This window comes from Colletotrichum chrysophilum, assembly GCF_026319265.1.
Source record: "Colletotrichum chrysophilum strain AFK26 chromosome Unknown scaffold_11, whole genome shotgun sequence".
Taxonomy (NCBI): Eukaryota; Fungi; Ascomycota; class Sordariomycetes; order Glomerellales; family Glomerellaceae; genus Colletotrichum; species Colletotrichum chrysophilum.
This window is the reverse complement of record NW_026517298.1, coordinates 274148-295811: the sequence shown is the minus strand read 5'-3', so window position 1 is coordinate 295811 and position 21664 is coordinate 274148. Positions and strand designations below refer to the sequence as shown.

The following is a 21664-nucleotide window of genomic DNA, read 5'->3' as shown; positions in this document are numbered from 1 at the left end:
TTCTGCCCTAACCACAGTCCTCCCTTGCTGTCTCGGACTTCAACTCAGTAGACAACGTCGAATTCCTCGGAAACCTGTCTTTTGGTACTCCCGGGGCGCCTCCTCTCACTTTCAGCCATGCCGTCATCCTGCTGGTTGCATCGGGTGTTGCCCGTCCCTCACGATGCCGGCTTGCCGTACCAAGCCTTGTGGTTGTGCTTAGAGCCAAGGCCATGGGAGTGCAATGCGCGAAGGCCGTGTTTGCAGGCCACTCGCCCGCCACCTCGCTTGTGATTCATCTTGCGTTGGGCGTGTACGCGTTGGGGTTGCGGACTTTACACTGCTCCGTATCCTTTTTTTTTCTCCCCCATTTGCCGGCCATCAGTCGTTTCTAATACGAGGAATTTTGGACTTGCCAGTCAATTCCAACGGTTCAAGACAAGGGACATGTTGTATCCGTACCCTACCCTACCCTACCTTACCTTAACCTTGTGCCGTGTCTTGGACTAAGGTAGAGACCGTTGACGCCCCTCCCCCGGCCGATCTCGTATCATTAGCCGCAGCCGCAGTATATCCGCACACACTCAATTTTGTTTGCGAGAAACAAAATGCGCAGAGGGGGAAAAAAAAAAAAAAAAAGGATTTACGGTCATCACAGGTACACCACAAGACACTCTCGCCTCATTTTCACTGTGCGCGCATTACGACATCCCTGTTTATACGCCCATGTTGAGTCGGACCCGGGGCACTTTTGCGATGCGCCGTTGCAAAGAGCCAAGTCTTTGACCATCCTTTTCCTCAGTTCTCTTCTTTCATGTAGACGCGGTGACACACGAATTGCAGTCTCTTTTCTCCTTCACTCTGGCCAGCTCTTTGGATCCTCTCTGGAATTCCCCACGCGGGATAGCACTCTAGCGAGGGAACCAACAAGGGGCCTGAGGGAGGCTCTTCCGGCCTCGTGAGGTTGTTGCCGATCTTGGGTTGAAAAAAGTAATTGTGCGGCGCAACTGCATTCCCACATATCGTCCTGGTGCTTTTGATATCTGTAACATGATGCGGGACTGCGGGCTCACCGTCAGGGCAATCTCAATTTCCGTCAGCTGACTCTCTGGACGGTCTGATGTTTCTGTAAGTCGAGTTGTCTCCGTCTGGGCGTTTCGAGCGGGCCGACAAGAGTCTCGGAGGCTCAAAAAAGTCAATACACAAGAGGCAGGCAGGGCATGTAAGGCGGGCCCCAGCATGTTCAGGATGAGACTACATGGGGCGAGGCACAGGCACAGGCACAGGCACAACAACGACACTGCCTTCTTTTTTTCTCTCAACAGACACTTGGTCCGAGTGGTAACTTTTCTTTTTTGGCAGGTTTCTTCCGATTTTGCTATTTTCCCGTCCTCGGATCTGTCGGTTCTGTGGCCTTGTGGCATGGGAACCCGCAAGGCCATGCCTGCCAGTCACAGTAAACATGTTGACGAGCGGACATGTTGTGGATGTGTCTGTTGTCTTGCCTGATAGGACCCGCGGGTCCTGTCCTCGCTGATGGACGCGCATGAATGTTATTTTCCTGTCACTGCCGTCGAACCTCTCTTTCTGGCTGGTGAAATTTGACGGCTGGGCGAAGACCACAAACTGTGTCTCTGCCGTTGGATCCTTGCTTGCCTCAGCATTGGTGAAGCAATACTAGGTACTAATGTACAGCGCTGAATGGCATAGGTCTGCCTTGCCTCATCTCCCCATCACTACTTGCCTTCTCACTGGCGAAGGCACCGCATGTGGCTTGGGAGTTCCAACATCTTATGCCTCGTTACGGACATCTCTTGTCCTGTTATTGTTTTTAGGGTTCGATGCCAGGGCTCAGAAAAATGCCCCGCCATCCTGGTTGGTTTGCTCCCTCCGTGTTGGACCAAGTCATCCCTACAGTTGGGTTGAGTTTACTTTCCCTTGCGCCCTGCCCGTTGTCCTTGCTTGCAGAGTCGGAAAATGTCCAGCAAAGGCTTAGGCGGATGCCCGTCATTTCGGCTGCCCTGTCGTCCATCAGGGCTGAAGAGGCAGTTACCAGTCGATTTGGGAGGTATGACTTGCATTCCAGCTCAACTTTGAGGCATCCGACTGCCAACAAGCCCGGCCTTTCTTTCGTTTTCTGTATCGCCCTGTCGCTTGTTTCTTGTCTCATGGAACTAGCTTCAACTGAGCCTTACGAAAAAACAACCCGGCGACATCGAACGATGGAGAAGGGAAAACATCAACGCGACGGCGCATGAATGGCCTCGTCCGTCCCCAACAATGCCTCGAGGATCGACTTAATCTGCCGTCCCGCTCTGTTTCCCAGGCTCCATTCCTTTGCTCCGCGCATCCGAAACACCGACGATGACCATTTGCTTGCCCTCCTCGTCGGCGTCCTGCAACGTTCCTCCTGACACCCACCTCCAACTTTTACATCCTGGCATCGCAGAATATTGCAGCACATCGCACATTGCACCTTGGCTTTCATCCTGCGGCTGTCGCCTGCATTCAACGTCCACCAACGGACCAACCAAGCAAACACGCTGGCTGGACGTCGGTTGGCTGCACAGTACGTTGTCTGGCTGAAATTCGCGCGTCTGATTCCCTCGCCAGATCGCGTCGTCATGCCATCTCACACACACACGCACACACACACACACACGCACCCTGTCGTCCACCACGGATGGCTTGGGCTGGGCTGGGCTTGGTGCCACGGCCCATTCGTTCGTTGCCTTGAAGGCCTTTTTTTGCTTTGCCGGCATGATACAGCAATCCCACGGCTCATCTCGTTCCATCTCGAATCGGCCATGCGCGCGATGCGCGCGATGCGCGAGCTCGGCGTCCACACGACACTGATTTGACCAGCACATACATGCCTCCGAACGCCTATCCCAATCCCAATGCCAGTTCGCGTTCCCACCGCCCACACATGCCCTTCTGTGCTTCCTAATCACTGATCCGCGCGCGGGGGACGACCTTGCCCATGCATTGCTGCATCCTCCATGATGAATGAGGGGCTGAATGGAGACAGCCCCGGCCGGCCTATCGGGATGGCACCGTTCCTTCGGCGACACGCATCTCGGGGAGGGGTGGAGGGGTCGCCTGGGGCCCCTCCCACACGCTTTCTCTCTCTCTGTCTCTGTCTGAGGTCTGTCTGTTGCCCGCGTCCCTGGTTCGGTTGGGATTGGGGACGGAACGGAACAGTGACAGTGACAAGTTGCAACGTCCTGCTTCTGCTCTTCAGTTTCCACCCTCACTGCATGATCCGTACCCATCACCAGCTCATCATCCGGGTCCCGTTTTGCGACGGCGTCCACGGCCACCTCCACCCTTTCGACATCGGCCAGCAACGCGGAGCCCGCACAGATTGCAACATATCCCAGACCAGACTCGCGAATGAACAAAGCCGATCCCGTACGAGCACCTGAGATCGACCCGGTGTTCTTGCCTCACCGACGTTGTACGGCTGCAGGCCTTGATACCACGCATTGGTTGCGGGAAGGCCCGTTGTCTGCTGCTGCTGCTGCTGCTGCTGCTGCTGATGCTTACTCCGCGACCCGCGAAAAACGCCAGACGACGCCTTGTCTCGCGTGCGTGTGTGCCCGCTGCCACATCATGACATGGCAGTGACATTCGTTGACATGCGTTGACAGCGGCGGCGGGCATTTTGCGACTTTGTCGTCACATCAAAATCAAACGGCAGACTGACACTGAAACCTGCTGGGCAACAACACCCGACAGTGAGCCAACCGAGCCTCGCAATGGCACCAGCAGTGGTCCTACGTCCTCGAGGGATTGACCTATCGGTGGCTTCATGTCGTTTCTGCTCTGCATACCCACGCGGTACTGTCACTTTGCCGCTTGCTGTCTCTGATGGGCTGGCTGTTTCTGCTGCTGTGTGTACATCCGCGGGAGATTTCACCACTCGGATACTGCGTCCGTCACTTTGTCATACACACAGCAGCAACTGAATGCATGCTTCGTCGCATGTCTCTGATCGGTGGCCTGTTACTGGAAACCAACCCCCCTTTGGCCGGACAAACAATTCCAAGACAACAACGCCTGCCGCCTTATCCTTCGCCATCTCGCGATTTGGTAATGCCTGCCCTATCGTTTAGCAGCACATGGCATGTTACCAAGGCATTCGCCGAGGGAAAAGGAAGAAGGGAAAAACAATAGACTGCCATTGACACGCGGTGTTGCGCGGCGCCACGGGAACTAAACAAGACCAAGCAGCGGTTCAGGTACCGCAACTGTAGCGCATTCAGGTGCCGAAGAGATCAAATGAACCGGTCCCTGCCAGGTCATTCCGGCTCCAGCCTCCGGCGAGGCATGATCCCTTCGCTGCCAAACCCACGGTGGGGTACGTGTACAGCGTAGGTCCATGTCAATTGTCGTGAGAAGGGAGTGGGGGAGGGCATTTTCCCTCTTCCCCCTTCTTCTTTTTCCACTGCAAAACACCCGGGATGATTCCAATGACGATGGTCAGCCTTGGAAAGGGTCTCCTTGAAGGTCACTGCTGCTGCTGCTGCGGCTTGCAACCGACATGAGGAGACTTTTGTGGGGGTGGGTTGGTTAGCGATGAACACGATTGACACGATTGACACGATTGACAGATTTGCCATCTGCAGGGCCACCAGTCTGTGTCACAATTCTGCTGCGTCCCAGACGTAATCATCACGCATATCTACGGCGTTCGATAGCACTTGCGCAGGTCAGCAGCAGCGGCGCCCAGGGCGGTCACAAGAGATAACGATGGCATCAGAGTTGTTGCTGCTGCTGCTGCATGCCACACCCACGGAGAACGCGGGTAGATGAATATTCAAAAAGATATGCGGATCGCCTGGATCCTTGACCTTGGGGGGGAGGGACAACAAAGCATGCTGCCTCCTGCACCTTTGCTGCAGGCACCGCATCGCATCACCATTGCCTTGGAAGCCATCGCGGGATCATCATGACTACCCTGTGTGCTACGCCTCCCAGCGCGTTTCACGCGGAAGTTTGGAGAAAGATACACACATTTTGTTGGGCTCAAAATTGAGATGCGTGGGAGACGCAGCTGGTGGCCCTGTCCCCCCTCCATATGGAACTTTGTGTTGGCAGTCATGCGGCGCCGACTCATGCCTCTGCATGTAGACTACCGCGATCCTATTCGCAAGCATGAACGAGAGCTTTTATTTTGTCGTCTCCGAGGCCAAGCCCAAGTTACGCCTACGGCGCGTGATTTGAGCACATTTTCTCTTCTCTCCATTGGGGTTTCCATTCCAGCTTTCCCCTCGACATTGTAGTTACATAGGTTCGGTGACCTCCCGCGGCGGCGCGGACGAGACGATCAAAGGAAAATAACATGGGTGAGTGAAAGGGACGCCGACAAACCGTTTCATAGCGGCCGAATCGCTCTTGACTGGACGACTTGCCTGATTAGGACTGCGGACGAAGGATCAGCCTGTCAGAACGCTCGTAGGCCCGGCACGCTACATCTACCCCGTGTTATTAATCTGCCTTCCGTTAAGGAGGACTCTTGCTCTCTTGTGAGGGATTCAACCGTCAGAACCTCGCTGATGGGCAGGGTGTCGTGGGGCGTGTGTCGCTGATCGTTTGGCTCAGCCATGTCATTCAACTCCTTTTTGTTGCTTTTCTCTGCCTCCAAACCGTCCCCAGCGAGCAGCAATTTTGCCCTCATTTTCTAAACAGTGGCCCCATTCCGAGAGGAACCACAACGTTTGCTTGAAATGCCATTTCTTACGGCGTATTCTCTCCCACGGGCGAACTCTATTCAGCGCGCTTGGACGTTACTGCACATCATTTTGCGTTTGGGCATGGGTGGCACGGCGCGCGAAGACGTACTGGTGATGGGAATGTTACCAGCGGCCTGTGGAGATTGAAGTCGCCATTGTGATCACTGGACTCGTGCTGATTCGTTCCCTGGCGCCCAGCTGAATGACGATGATGCTTTCTTGTTACCTCGATTCCCCCGGGGATGGGGAGGGGGGAAACAAGAGAGAGAGAACCCCAGCGGCTGTTTCAAAGTTGCCTTTTCTTTAATGATGATTGCTGCAGCTGCTGCTTGATGGACAGACAAGGGGGCCAACAGACAATGAGCTGCGGACCGAACTGCAGTCGATCGTATTGTTCCTGTTCCCGTCGTAACGTTCGTCGTCGTCTCCTCCTTGTCATCTCAACAGGCCAAGGCAAGGCAAACAGGCACATGACTTTTTTCTTCCCCAGGTTTCATCGCGCCAAAACTGTCGCCGCCCATCTTAACGCGCAGATCTGAATACTTGCCCAATGCGGTTGTTCATCGGCGTCAATCCGACCCTTAATAAACAACTACCGGGCGATGCTTTGCGCATTGTGGTGTCACTGGATGGGTTGCCCCTTGACTCTGGAGAGGGGGCAATGGGAGGCCGCAAGTCCATATCCTGGGAATTCGCGACTCGTAGATCGCTCGTGGGAAAATGGGCGGTCGCAGGCGAGCAAGCAATGGCCTGGGGCCGAGTGCCGATTGTCGCGACCACGGTATGTGGTGTAGCATTTGCGCGGACATGGTTCAGGCTACACTAAACAGAACACACAACAACAGCGAGAATGGCCGCTTTGGCGCGGGTGGTGTGCCGGTGTAACGCGGCCAAGCAAAAGGCAGCGCAGCCGCGGAGATGCTCCGAGATGGATGGAAAGTCATCCATCCTTCAGATGGCATCCACCGCACTCTCTCACGCGCGCTCACGGGCCTTCTTCTTCTTCTTCTACAGGGCTGCTGCGCGTCTCATCCATCCCCCATCGTCCCGTTCATCCTCAGCTCAGGGACCCAGGGCGAATTGGAATGTGTTCCGGATGTTGACGCGGCGGCGGCGATGCCGTCAAACGGGCAGCGACGAACTTCCGCAATCTAATTGACGATCTTTTTTTTTTTTCCCTTGTGTCTTTCTAAAGAATCCATCGTGGCGGAAGTTGTCTCCAGACTTCCAGGAATAGCATGTTGGCGCCTGCGCGTCTCATGTTGATTGCGCCGGAGTGGACTCCTATAGCGATCGCAATTGTACGGTACGCAACCACACAAAGCCAACGAATGGTAGAGAGATTGATTAATCAACATTCTGCTAAGACCATGGGGGGAGGGGGTTTGGTTCAAGGCTGTGGCCGGCCGGGCCCCCGGCGGTGCCTGCCTTGTCAGCAAGGCTCTTGCTTGACGCAAATTGTCACGATCATTCCACGACGACGGACGAGGACCGGGCTGACAATGTACCACATAGTATGTGGTTCGAGCAGGAGAGCAAGCATCCAGCCTTAAGAGAAGGGGTTTATAGCGTTCGACCTGACTCAACAAACAATGAGGCATAGCCGCGACGCGCCGTCTCCGCGCGCACCTATTCCCGCTTGGGATGGGGAACCACTCACATCACTCTCTAACACGCTGTCGCCTTGTCCTTTTTCTCCATCACAATGTGTGGTAGGCATGAATGTTGACACAAACGAAGTGCCGTGGGGAACGCTGGGGAGCTGGGAGATTGCCTGTTGGGCCATCTGGTGCCTGACGCTTGACAAGCAGCAACGAGCAGCGAAGGTCCCTGAGAAATGGCGTCTGGTCAGTTCCCATGGTTCCTTTCTGGACGGTAGCGTCGCCCATGTTGTCGCCTTTTGGGAAACCCGTCGTGTCGTTCCTGCGAGACGTCTCAGGAATATCCCCGTCGCGGTGGAAGCCGAAGAAGCCGGGTTCGCTGAAGCTGCTGCTGCTGCTGCGGCTACTGCTGCCGGGCCCTTGAACACCAGCTTCACAACACAAAACCACCACGATGGTCAGGACTCATCAGAAGCGACCCCCCCGGCGCCGAAGCGGGTGAAAGAAAGATCCGCGCAGTCGAAACGGCGCGAGTGAGATGTGCCCTGGCTGCAATAGACTTGGGGAAAGTCGTCTCGTGTTCCTGAACTTGCTGACCCCTGAACAATCCCCGCGGCCATCAAACAAGAGCACGCCATCCAAGCTTCTCCCGGGACCTTAGTCAGTCCTTCTAGAAGGCTTCCACTCGCCGTCGCAGCGGACGACAAACCCCATCCTCCTCCTCCCCTGTGGTGAGACCCCCCCCCCCCCCCCCCCATGCGACCTGAACTCGGTGAACCTTAGCTCCGGGCCCGTACCCCGGTCAGCTGGTGCAGATCACTCCGCAGGGCGGCCCTCCTGCTCGGGACTCCCGTTGTCAACGTTGTTTTTTCCCTATTCCAAGGTACCGCATGGCATGTTCTTGTCTCCTCTCTCTCTCTTCGTCGATGAATATCAGAAGCTTTCTTTTCTGTTATTGATTGTGGGAACTTCTAGGCGAGAAGAAGAAAACAAAGCCGCCCTTCCCCCTATCCTGGTCCCTGTCTCTGCCTCTGTCCCTCTGTCTGCCTCTCCACTCGACGACTCATCATACGATCCTTGACCTTCTTGTTCTTCCCCCCAGCCAATGTGTCGTCTCCGTCACCCCCCTCTGACGACCGAAAGCGGTAGGCGGGCAGCGTTTGAGGGCGGTGGAGTTGGTGACGTGCGGCTGGGTACGACAACAGCACGCCTCTTTTTGGGGGCGGCCGAGGGTTCCGTTCGAACCTCCCTCTCGCGTCTCACGGCGCAACCCAAGCAACACCGTTATCTGCCTACCTTATTTGCCTTCGCCCGGCGGTGGGCTTCTCGTCGAGCTTAGTCCCGCGGCTGGGGGGCGCTAATGCGCGCTACTCAAAGTTTGCGTCGTATTCTTCCTGTTGTTCAATATCGTGACCATCGCCATCGCATCTTACCTCGCAACAATCGACGATGGAGTCCCCCTCCTTCCCTCACCCCTCCTCTTTTTGTGTTTTTGGATTCTGTGAACCAAGTATCTTCTCCCAGCCGTACATAGTAATACTATAAACGTAGTAAGGTAGCCTTGCCCATTGCCGATCTTGGCAGAAATACGCCCGAGATTTTCAGCAGACGATCCACAAGAGGCTCACTCAGTCCAAACGAGCTGCCATGGTGTTTTGCGTCCCCAACCCAACCCCACAGAGCTGAAGTTTGATGTACATGCTGCGCAAACCTACCAGGTCTGTGTTCCTTGGTCGTATGTACGATGGAAGCATGGAAGGAAGCAATGGAAGAAACATGCAGAGACTTTTGCTGCGGAGCTGACGGGGCGGGTTGTGTTGCTAATTCTGGGTTGTACACGTGCCGTGCGTGATGCCAATCAATCCCCTCGTTCGCTGATTGCGCCGAAGCGGCGGCGGGGTCGGCGTGCTGCGCGCGATGGAACGGATGAGATTGGGGTTGGCGAATCTTAGATTCGTCCGGCTTTTTTCTCTTCTTGTTTTGCTGTGTAGCGCCGAGAGGCAGAGAAGAAAGCCCGCCCGTGCCTTGGCTGCATCTGACACCTCTCACATGAGCCCTCGCGCTGTCGAACATGTCCCTTCTGCTGATGTTGCTTACCTTGCACCGTCAACCTCACGACATCTAGTGTAGCGACAACCCTCCACGAATTTGCTTGGGCATCACATCGATAACGGCGCAAGCGAGTTATTTTTCCTCCCTTTTTTTTCCCCCCTTCTCACGCCTCGTGGAATGGGTGCTGACACCGGCGCCTACCTTGCTCCTGCTGTTACAATGCACAGAACTCTGGGCAACTTTGGTCGATGTCGACACCGGTGGGATGGTTTAGTCTGCAGCACGGCAGAGCATGGTAAAGTGAACAAGACACCCCTTCAGCACGTTCGTAGATACAGTTCAGTCAGTAAAATGTACCAATTTTAGTCAAAACCGTTTGTTCCTGTGCACTCTCCTTCCCCCGCCGTCGCGGATACACACGATGGATCATGGATATTACCAGTTGCCCTCGCCTCGTCTCGCCTCAGCTCGTCTCATCTCGCCCTGCTCTGCGCTGCCCTGTCGTGGCTTCACCACTATCTTGCAACAACGACCGTACATACGCCCACAAAGTCCACCATTTTCCACGATGCGCATCGAAGCGAGGCTTCAAACCTAGTCTCGTCAACATGAAATATGGCGGCGGGCTGATCCCGGCCGCGCGGGCAAAAGCCACCGTCTAGCAATGCCGGGACGAAGGAGCTCGTTCCCCCAAGTTCCAGGTTCAAGCAGCGACACTTGTTGCACTTCATGGCGGCGGCCGGCGATATTGTTATGATGGGATGGCAGGCAGGGCCACGCTCCATGCTGCCCCTAGAGCCGTGTAAGCGCGTGCGCGGCGCACGTCCGTCGACCTTCGCTCCCTCGCAGAGGAGGGATTGGAGGCTAGTACAGGAACCGTACGATCTGGCCCCAGAGTGTAATCAAGCCTCAAACGCCGGTGTCTGGCTGTGTCTGCGGATAGGATATAGCATGGGACGTGATGGGGTGGGATGGAATGGAATGGGGAGGCAGCGATTGCTGACAGATTGGGGGGAAGGAAGCCCACGCCTCAGATCGAAAATCCCGCGTGCGAAGGAGCTGGCTGTCTGCAAGCAGCCAACTGCTACATGTCTATTGCTCTGTGGCGTCTACCATCATTCAGCCCAAATGCAGCCTCCGTCACGAGGGAAACCACATGCCACTCGCCCACCACTGTCTCTCCCACGAACGCCCCCAAATCCTAGATCCTTCACCATCATGAAATGGCCCTGACTGGTCGCTACCTAGGTGCATGTGCCTGTGCTGCCGGGCTTCGCGACTGCTGCACGAGTGCTTGGCCTCTGCGCCGGGCGCCGGCCTGGGCCGCCGAGGGCCGGGCCAAAAAAGAAAAGAAAAAAAGGGGACCCGCTAATAGGGCCGCCTCCGTAGCGCCGAGTTTTGGAGGTGGAAATCTCACGATAGCCTCACGTCAAGCCTCCAACCTACACCATCGTTTGTCTAACCCTACCTCGCGGCCGCTCCCGCCACCACTGTGTCTCGACGTGCTTCACACCCTCTCAAGAAGAAAGTCATTAGGCAAGCAAATAATCCTGCTCCAAGGAGAAGGAAGGAATAAGTCCGGGCGGCTCGGACATTTGGACAACGTCTCACTAATCGCCACCACAGAGCTCGAAATTTTTCCATCGATTTGCTAGCTGCTGGGTGCTGCTGCTCCAACACACCCGCTCATACTGCTGCTGCCACTACTACTACTACTACTACTACCGCCACCACTAATACTACTACGCCAACGCGCATGTGTGTGTGTATGTGTGTGTATGAGTGTCCCAACCACAAGGCGCACCCCTCCGCCACAACACACACAACCTTCCCCTTCTCCTGCAGCACGACTTCCCGGATAAGGCAATCGATGCCAGGGTCTCCGGCGTCCAGAAGACGGAGATCGGTACTCGGCTCGCACCACCGTTCACACCCTGCCCGGGCCGGCCCCCCCCTTCCACCCTCCACCACCTCACCCTTGGCTCGACGTTGCTTCGCTGGCAAACCCAGCCTTTGGCCTCGGAGCTTTTTTACGACCTGTCACATTCCGTCTTCGTTCGCAATGAAGAAGACGAACGTCCGCCGGGGGGGTGCAAGACGGCCCAGATGGCAAAGAGAACAGGCGAGCATGAGAGAAGGGGGGGTTCGTTACATCTCCCATCTGTAAGCTCGTCCCGAGTGGGCATCAGAAAGACATGTTGCTACGCCGGTCAGTCTTGGGAGGTGCAGCCGTCCAAATGCGGTCGGTCTCGGACGTCGTGGTGATGGCTCACTGTCGCCTGGGAGGGGGTGGTGAAGGGAAAGCATAGCCATAGCATGCCGCCCCGGGGGAAGGGAGTCGAGGGACGCGTCCTGCTTCGTTGTCATGAAGTGGCTCAGGTTGCCGTTGCCGTCGCCGTTGCTGCTGTCTCTGCGATGCACCGGCTGTTTGCCGCAAGGCAGCCTGGGCTGAGTCCGAGACGTCTCCGTTCCAGTTGCCCGTCGGCGGCGGCGCGGCCAACGAGCGAGTTGTTTGCTGCGCCGTGCCCACGCCCGCCGTCCTTGCTGCTGCTGCTGCTCACCGACAACGTTGCTGCTGGCTGATCTACCACCCTGTCTCACAAATCCTCCGGACCTTACTGCTTTCTTCACCTCGTGCAGCTTGCAGGTGTACACCCAGGCGTCACGAGATCTCCCATGCTGATTACGCTATTTGATCGCAATTGTTTTTTTTTGCTGTTTTCTGGGCCACGCTATTACTGCACTTACCTTGCCTTCCGGCCGTTTGATATCACCCACACGCCCCCGCCCCCAACGGCACGGAGAAGGGCCCATGGTTTCAGTGCAGCCCGGCAAGGTCTCGTCGGTGAGGCGGACGGCGTGCGTATCCTCACCGAGTCACGCGTTGCTTTCTTTTGCGTTGTACGACTTGAGCTGTCAGCTCAGACTACCACTCCTTGGCGGGCAACCCGCATGGCCCCCGCGTCTCGTGTTGACGAAACCGCCGCGGCGGCAGAGAGAGTCGAGATGTCGATATGTTTCTGAGTCGGCGTGCCTGGTCACCTGAGGTCCAATTTACCACCTCACTTCCGCGCCTACATGGCTGAGCACCCCTCATCCTCCTTGCTCCTTCCGAGTCCCGGAACGGGAATTCCAATCTGACTCACGGGCGTCTTCCGGACGTCAAATGCAACACGGCACAATCACAACCCCGTCTCTCTGCCTCGCGCGCATGTCAGCCAGCATATGGCGATGGCCCCCATGAGGGAGGTGCGTTGTGAGCTGTCACATACTACTCTACGCTCCAACGACGATGCGCGACAGCAGCACCCGTGGCGGAGAGCAAGGCTGAAAGAGGTTGATGACCGACACTGCAGCCGGCCTCGTTCATCAATGACAGACGCGCCACCTGCCTGGGCAGGCTACAGCCGAATGCGCGCACACATGATGGTGATGATGGCGATGCCTGCCGGCGCGGTGCCGCGTCTTGGCACCGTACCCTCCGGTATCAGTACCTTACATTACCTTACCTGCTCGAGACAGCAGCAACAGCAGCAGACCCCTCCCTCGCCCCCTCGTCTGTTATTGATAGAAAGATGATTCAGGAATAGGAGGCCATGTGCTGAGTGTCTGCTACGTCACTCCAGGTGAGATTTGATCCGTCGCTTCTTTTTGCTCTTGCCTGCCTGCATTCTCTCGCCCATTCCGCCTTGCGGGCTTCGCCTGGAGGTTCGGGCGGACGGTCGGCCGTTTAGATGATGCCCTTAAGACGAGTCGGATCTGATACTCGTCCGACTCGAGCGGGGAAAACGGCCAACAGGAACGACACGTTTGCGTTATCGCCCGCCGGAACACACCCCGCGCGAAGAGCCAACGCTGGATCGTTACACGTCTGCGATCGCCCACTGCAGGACCATATCACACAGGAGCCAGTCAATGTCACCGGCCGAAGCTCGCGGGGGCAGGCAAGGCCAACGAGGCAGCGACTATTTGCGGCCATCGACATATCTGGCGCGCGGCGGCAGACAACCTATCCCAGCAAGCAAGCTTACGCGATGTCCTGCTGACAGCTGCGGTCCGTTCAATGGTTTTCCGTCCCCCTTTCTTTTCCTGTGTCCTGTTCCGCCCCTTGGTTGGTGATTATGTACATATCAGGGGGGGCTGGATCGCGAGGTGGTCTCGATCGACTCCAGACGCCTGGGTGCTGGTGAACCCCCCCCCCTCCCCTATCTGCTTCGGGGGAAATACACATAGCCATGTTGCCTATCATTGGAAAGTCCCGCCCCCAGCCACCTCATCGAAGTGGCCACCGTCCCCTCCCCCCTGCCGATGGCATCCCGCACGTGAGCATGTCATACTTACCTAGGCAAGGGCAGCTGTTGGGAAAGGGTAGGAGCCAGGCGGGATGGATCCCGCTGTTCGTTTCTTCTTTGTCTAGTGATGCGGTCCCGTTGGGAGCGGAGTCCGAAAAAAGGACCCAGGAATGCTGCAATGCACTCCTTCCTGCTTCCTTGTTGATGCAGAGCCTCAAAAAGTCTGATGTGAGAGGCGGCGGCACACACATCATCAAAGTAGCATCGTGTGGCACCGGCTTCTGTGTCTTTCTTCAGCGGGACAGAGCGTGCGTGCGCAGCGTACGCGCAGAGGCGCAGAGAGGAGCAGCTGTGTGTCTGCCTGCTTACGCGCGGGCGAAGCCATATCTGGACGGCAAACACATATACGTATTCCACCAGGCAACGAAGAACGAGAGCGAGGGAGGGAACTCTCGTCCTCCTCCGCTGTAGTTCAGTGGCGGCAGCAGCCAGAAGCGTTACAAGGACCCAGGGGAAAACGACCTATTCCGGCGAGCTCTGATGGAGGGCAGAGGTCGTACAGGGGGGTCGCGAGCAAGGGGCCCAGCAACGGCCTGCGGGCTGGTCCTTCTTTAGCGAACGGTCCCTAGTGCTTTCGTCAGATTGTGGCATTGGGAACCGCAGGGGGCCTTGCTCGACGTGCTGGCAAGGCTTGCCGAGGTGGTCTGCTTTTTTTTCGTTTTGTAACCCTTGGATGCTGCTCTCCTGGCGCGCGTCGTCGCGGTGAGAGGATACCTACACAGCGAGGCCAAGCGACAAAAAACTGAGATTTGACCATCCGTTCCGCCCAGGCGTTGGATACAGGCAGGCGGGCAGTCAGCCTTGGGAGGCGGAGGAGGAGCAGGTGAGTCAGGTGAGCATGAGGCATGTTGGACGAGCAGCAAGGCAGAGGACCAATATGTCGGTGAGAGGTTACACCTGACTGCTCACCTTGGAGCCTGTTGGGACTTTGGAGGGGAGGTTGTTGGCGGGCAGGGGGTGGAAGTGGAAGTGGATGATGGGCAAGGGGGGGCCCCGTCGTTCGGCACATGGGTTGCCCGTCCCCGTCCGCCCGTCCGCGGCGCCGCCTCGCCGGTCCCCACGTCGGTGTGCCTGTCCCTCTCCACGTATGCGGATAGCCCGGCGTCCTGGACGGAGGTATTTGGGGAGCATGGTCCACCACGTCTTGGATGAGGAGGAGGAGGAGGAGGAGAAGCGACGGGGATGCACGTGGGAATAGGGCGGCGATATGGCGGAGGGAGTCGGGGAATACCAAGAAGTCACAATCAGTCAGCCAAGTCAGCCAGCGTGGTTTCGTGCGCGTGTGTGCAATGTCGGGTGTGGGGAGCTTTAGGTGCGTGAGTGACCGGCCGGCATGATGCGTTGGTCCTGCGGGCTGCCGTTTGGGGGGTTACCTGGGGAATGCAGACGAGGGAGTGTGTGGATCGGTTGATTTGCTGTGCTTGAACCAAGGGGGCGCGAGGTTTGAATGTCTTTGGTAGAGCTGTCTCTCATGGGCATGATTGAAGGTAGCGAGTGGATGGATTGGTAGGTCGTCGTAACTAGGTGCGGTCTTAACAGAAGTAGACATGAAGTAGAGACGAGGGATGGAGATGTTGTGGAGGATGTATTCCCAAAGTCACGCTGCCTTGACGTCGTGATACTACCCCTTTTGGTCTGAGACGGTGGATGAGATGCTGCCTCGTTTGGACTGGTGTTTGCCTTATCAGGGGACATGGAAGATGTTTGGCTTGGCCCCCGGGATGTAGGGGTGTCGTTGGAGATGTTGGGCATACTGCAGGTCCAACCCTCGGAGCGGCATTTGCGTGGGTTCAGGCTTCTCATTGGTGATACTAGGCTTTACTTTTCTTGCTGCCGCGCCGTTTTCGTTATATTCTGTAAGCGACATGTCGGCCGTGTAAGCAAAAGACTCAGGTCATCCAAGTCCTTGAGCCACGGGGTGGAGGGAGCTAGGCAAACTCCACCTTGTGGATGGTGAGCTATCAGGGACCAAGATTGTGTCTCTCTCTCCCTGTGATATGTGAGGTGTATGAAGGATGAGGTGAGAGCTCTTGGTTCTTTTTGCTGTGCTGTAATCTTTGCTAAGCTTGGGGAGCCTTGTCCTCTGCCCGACTGGAGACGGGCGATCAATACGCGGGAGATGGACTGGCCACCAGACGGATGGGGGGCAATGGGGCCCCGGGGAGAGCGGGATCAGGCGGTTGATGGCGCCATCTAGGTTGGACGTTGTGAGAGAGCGAGACAAGAATTGAGTGGGAGGGTGATCATGGAGCCCACCGCGTGTGGGACGGCAGATGAGAAAGGGCGCTCTCTCATGGGGGATTGCAAAGGGGGACGACGTTAAGCGAACTCTCTGTCTTGCTCGCCTCTCGCTTCGCTTGTAAGTTTGAGGGGGCGATCGTGTGTCTATCTGCTTAGAATGGGCGTCTAATGTGGGCTACTCGGCCGTTGGAATGGATACACCAACTAGGAAGAGGGGTGTCAGGACTTCAGATGATGGCGGCGGGGGAGAAAGACAACCACATGGTTCATGGTATTTACGGGCTATATGGGCAACGGTTGATGGTCTGTCGGATCAGGGACCGGGACAGCGGAACCGGAAGGTTTCTTTCAGATGACTTGTGCGGGTGTGGGTTCGTCTCTGTGAGGACTTGAGAGACGGTTGAAGCATGTAGATTACAAGAAATGGGACGGACACAATTAGCACGGTTCGAACGGTCTGGAGAACGGTCCATGGGTTTGAGTTTGTCGCGATGGAGACCATGGGCAGCAAAAGAACGCGCGGCGTCGACATAGAATTTGATACCGCCGGCGGGATATGGACACCCGGCGCCGACTAACACGTTTGCTTGCTTGCTAGACCCGGGCAGATGGGTGATCGCAGAGGTCATGGCGTTTCTCGGCCGGAAGGTAGATGCTTCTTCCATTCGGAACATTTTCATTGCTTCTTTTTCTGGAGTTGCGAGACTTTCAGACCCTCATGAGCCGTTTGATCCTCAGGAGAGGCGAGAAAGAGTGGTGACAGTGGTCGGTGGACGGTGGACGTCGGTGGGTTTGGGGTTCAGTTTTTGGTGTCTTGGTCCGCCTGTGATGGATGTGAGGCCGTTTGCGTATGCGCAATGCGTGTCTTGGAAAAACCAAAACCGTAGGAGGCCCTTTCTGCCTACGTAAGTCGACGCGTTGGCGTCGGTTTCCGAGACGCAAAGGGAGACGAAAATGTGGGAGATTAACGGAGTCTTACGTAGATGGAGAAACGGCGCCAGCGGGGGTCGGTTGGTGATTTGAGACGGGGATGGCTCCTCGACGGGATGTGGAGGCCTTTTGAGTGGTTCCCGACCTGGTGGGAGAGGCAAGGGGAGGGGGTATGGGGGGCGTGTCAGAGTGAAAAAATGAAGGGTTGTGTTTGAGAAAGATGAGTGTCTTTTTTGGAAAACGGCCGATGATGTGGGTTATCGTTGCATCGTTCTAAGAAGCTTAGTTGGTTTGGTGATGTGCATGTATTGAAATAAGAATGGGTGTCATTTGGTTGGTTCGTGGTGGAGCGGAGGTGTTGGTTTTGAGTTGACCGGGATTGTTGGGGGCTCTTTGAGACTACCGTCGTCTAGCACAGATAGGCTCGTTTCTTTCTCGTCGACTGACGTTGTTTCGACATCTGCAAAAATTCCCCGAGGACGATCTCGCAAAAAAAAAAAAATATGCGTGGTCTGGACTGCGGTCCAATCCGGCTACAACGGAGGCAGGGTGGCGACGGCGGCGGTTTATCAACCTTCTGTGATATCACCGAGAGCAACATGTTCAAGACTCAACGAAACAATGGTTGCATGTCGTGTCTCAGAGAAACCTGCGGGCGTTTTCAGCAAACATATACATGCGTCATTGTGATTTAGACAATGTGTTGGTCTACGTCGGTTCTAAACCATGTTTCGTGATTTTAGCAAGGCTTTAAACATGTATCAAAAATTGGAGCATGATTACCTGTCTAAGGGGCTATCATTGTGGCCTTGGTCATTCTCAACCGGACTGACCAACGTACCTCACACCAGATATGTACCATACGATTAAGAGGTGACAGGCTTTCAGGGACGAACACCTGGACCTCGACGCAGGTAGTTCTCAAAAATGAAGTCCTCAACAAGCATGCTCAACGAAAGCCTTTCAATTATATTGGCCAACTGTATCAGTAATGGGTATTGTCAGAAGAGGAGCAGTGAGACGGTCTTTTGATGTGTGATGGTATTGAGCTCGATCATGTGTGCAATCTGGCAAAGCTGCTATGAACCGAGCTATGTAGTCTTGACCCCCAAACTTTCTCCTTAAAGCTAACGTATAATGTGCGGCAGACTGTGAGATCTTACTAGATCAAGTAAGAGCGTAGATGCATTTGTATTGCCCGGGGGGACCAAAGGCAACAAGAAGCCTCGAGATCGCGAACTCGCGCGCAACATGAGCGAGCTGTACAGTTTCTTCCTCCCACTTGGCGTCTCGAGAGTACTTTGTTCAGATGTACCAGGGATGACGATGTGTCTTTCCGATGCATCCTGAATCTTTTACTGGATGCTCATCCCGTTCCAGACGAAAGAAGTCGATGATAGATGTTCTTGTTGTATGTGTATCATCGTCAACTTCGTCCGCCTGCTGTATGATCCATCCACAGGCCGCCATCGATGTTCTACTTTGCTTGTCAAAGCGACAGTCCGGATCTCTCGAGAACCAGATCGAGAAGCTTCTGATGTATGGTCTCTTTTCCACGTCGGATTTGACCAAGTGCAAAGATTCAAAGGTATGAAGTGTCCCAGCGCAGGTCAAATCGCAAGAAGCTCTTCTGGCCATGTGAATTTGAAGAGATTCGAGGCCTCCTTTGAATACCTCCAGTGGTTCTATCAAATTCGCAACGCATGAGATGCGCCTTAAGTCGCTCACCTGGGGCTTATAAGAACAATACCTCCATGGGAATCCCTCCAGACGAACGTGGCGGATGAGACTCGCATTGATGACCCCGATCGTGCGGAGGAAATCCTGTACCTGGATGCGATAGGGAACAGGTCGGGGGCCGGCCGAGGCCAAAGCAAATCGGTTTTTCGAAAAGAATATGACGTAGGCTTCTTCGTAAACCCCCTTGCAGGTGAATAGGATAGACCTGGAGTCGCGCTCGCTGCGATCGGCGAACTTTGTTGAGATCGGTCGGTAGAAACCAGGGTGGACGAGAACTAGCTCGTAGATTCGCTTTCGAAGCTCTACAGGTAGCTCCAAGTGTCTGAAACTTCTTTCGTCCCTCCGAAACTTCCTCCTTAGCGCTTCATCTTCCTTCTTCCTGATCCGTTTCAGTTTGTTCCTCTTCTTGAGTGCTTTCTTGAGTGCTTTTCGCTCCGTCTCTTCCGGTGATTCGTAGAAGGATGGATGAGACCAGCGGTCAGGTAAGAGATAATAAACAGCCACGCAGGGGCAACAGAAAATACAACAGGCGATTGCGACAAGATCTTCGACAAGGTCATAGGAAATGAATCCTGGAAAAGATCTAACCATCTTGACGCCCGTGATATTGCCTAGAGGACGGTCGTGACATGCTCATAGAAGCGTATAGAACTGGAAAATGGACCAGGTATGCAAGAAAACTTATCTCACCGACTTTCATTTAAAATTTTAACTGTTTGAGAACCTCACTGGGTTTGATGGCGGTGCCAGGCGATCCGAAAAACCGAACTTACGTCAATACCCTGCTGGGGCGTGGCACAGGACACGATCTTATATCGGATTCACTCATGGAAGTCATCCAAACCGCAATCTCAGGCTACTTGTGCTAGAAGCTCGGACAAAATTCAAATTTGGACTACACATCGGCTTTAAAAGATAGAAGGGGAAGGTTGTCGTCGATGAAATGAAGCGTTCTTCAACATTTGAAAGTTAACAGATAACCTAAGTAATATAATATGTCTGTCATCCGAATCCGTAATTCAAAAAGCTTAAGAAGCATGTATGTACGAACATCTATATAGATCAATTCCGTCATCTCCGTAGTATACACACTATTTGTGTTGCAACATCTTGAGCAATCCCCAGGACAACTCTCGCGGTTCCTCAAATACAGCCTAACGAACATCTTTGGATGACCAGTTCGGCAAAGAAACTCCGTGCTTCTTAGAAATGTATTCTTTGTAGTGCAACAACTTGTACAGATCCTCAGGCAAGCACTCGCGAACCCTCAAGTCGACACCAAGCTCCTCTTCTATCCAAGGAAGCAACGGATGAGTAGTGTCGATCTTGGAAGGCTCGCTCACTTTGATCCATCCGCAAAACTTGAAGATACTCCTCATCGATATCTGTTTGCGATCCGCGTCCTTGGAAAGAGGCGTCATCTTGACAGAGAGTGACCCGATGCCCTTAATTCTTCCCATCGTGGCGTAGACGGCAGCGAGGAACCCGTAAACTTCGTCTTCGGGGTCAGTACCCTTCGGAATTTTCCGATCCTCGTGAAAGGCATCCTCGAGAATTTGGGGGTCTTCTGGAGCTCACGACTGATTCGACTTTTTCATTGCCCCGCGCAAGCTCACCGCGGTGTCGTCGGGCATATCAATCTCCACAGAGTCGAGACCGTGGGAGAACCATTGGAGGTGGGTGACGATCGGCTTCACGTTATTGCTCAAGGGCTTCTTGTCCTGCCACGCCGACCAGGGGAAGCCTCTCAGAAGGACACGACGGATGACACCGACGTTGGCGCTGCTGGCATGGTTGAAGAAGAACTCCATGTCGCTTTTGATCGAGATCGAGGGCTTGGGCTCGAGCTGGCCTCTCCAGCGAGCATCTGCTTTGGCGGCTTCTCTCTTTGCTCTGGCGGATTCTCTGGAAAGTCTCTTGGCTGTTCTGTCATCCTCGTTTTCTATTTTGCCTGTGAGAACCGCTGCCTTTGGCGCTTTCGTTGGCGGACCGGAGGGCGGGCCCCACGTCGTGGTATACTTCGTGTAAAGGCCTGGCCCAAAGGCAAAAGTGTTTTCCCGATAGAGGACTTCAATGGCCTATTGGGAGATCTTCTTGCATGTAAAAATGATGCTGCGCTTGAGGAACTCGCCAGGGGTGTTGGGGATCTCGTCAGGGGTGTTGGGGATCTCGTCAGGGGTGAGCTGGCGTGGGCGTATAGGCTTTTTCCGGACCAAGAGATGACGATACACCTCCAGTCGAATCTCGCATGGCATGTCGAGAATACCCAATTTGGATGATTTGGGTTGATCCATGTAGTAGGGGATCGAGCCCACCTCTACTCTCATTGTCTCCGTCGTGGTTATGGTGGTAGACATGACTGTGACTGTGGCTAGCTGATCCTCTTGGTAAGGTACTTTTGTTTTTAGAATGTTGTTATTCTATGAGATGTGTGTATTAAATACAAAGATATAAGTGGGATGAAGAGAGAGAGAAGGCATCATAATATACCAGCGCCTGGGTTTTCGGAGAAAGGAAATAATCATTGTGAGCCTGAAAAACTTTGAAGCTATCTGCGACCTGTTTGACCACACCGTAATGGAACCTAACCAGCCAGGTGCAGGAGAGAATCCGTACAAGTCCCAGCTCCATATTGCATCAAGACTTACCGGTGTTTGAAACCCAGTTTGCTAGATATCGCATCAACAGTTACTGGTGGTTGAAAGCCAGCTTAATAGTCACGGAGCCGAAGCCACCACTCGACCGCTTCCGGGGCCGAACAGGCGTCGGTTGTCGTCTGCCGGGGGCTTTGCCAGCCTGTAAGAAATCGGTGAGGCGGCGGTCAGCAACGATACAGCGGGGTATTGGTGGGGTAATATCCATGGATGCATTATCGTTTCTTTTTTCCAACGGGTGCGGCACCCATCCATCACTTTTCGCCTCCCCGAGCTCAGAGCCTGTTGACATTTGCACTTTCGTGGTTTGACTGGCAGACATGATTATTCAACTCGGCTCGGCGTAAGAATATGGACAGCCTGCCTCGGACCCGATT

At 54.9% G+C, this 21664-nt stretch overlaps 1 protein-coding gene across 1 annotated transcript; it reads right to left on the bottom strand.

The window, feature by feature from the left end:
* Positions 1-19787: 19787 nt before the first annotated feature.
* COL26b_002295 (uncharacterized protein) lies at positions 19788-20444 on the bottom strand (the record flags this gene model as incomplete). The annotated part of the gene is made up of 2 exons (XM_053175221.1): positions 19788-20180; positions 20250-20444. 2 exons carry the CDS (start codon positions 20442-20444, stop codon positions 19788-19790), a joined length of 588 nt encoding a protein of 195 aa, XP_053040841.1.
* Positions 20445-21664: the final 1220 nt, after the last annotated feature.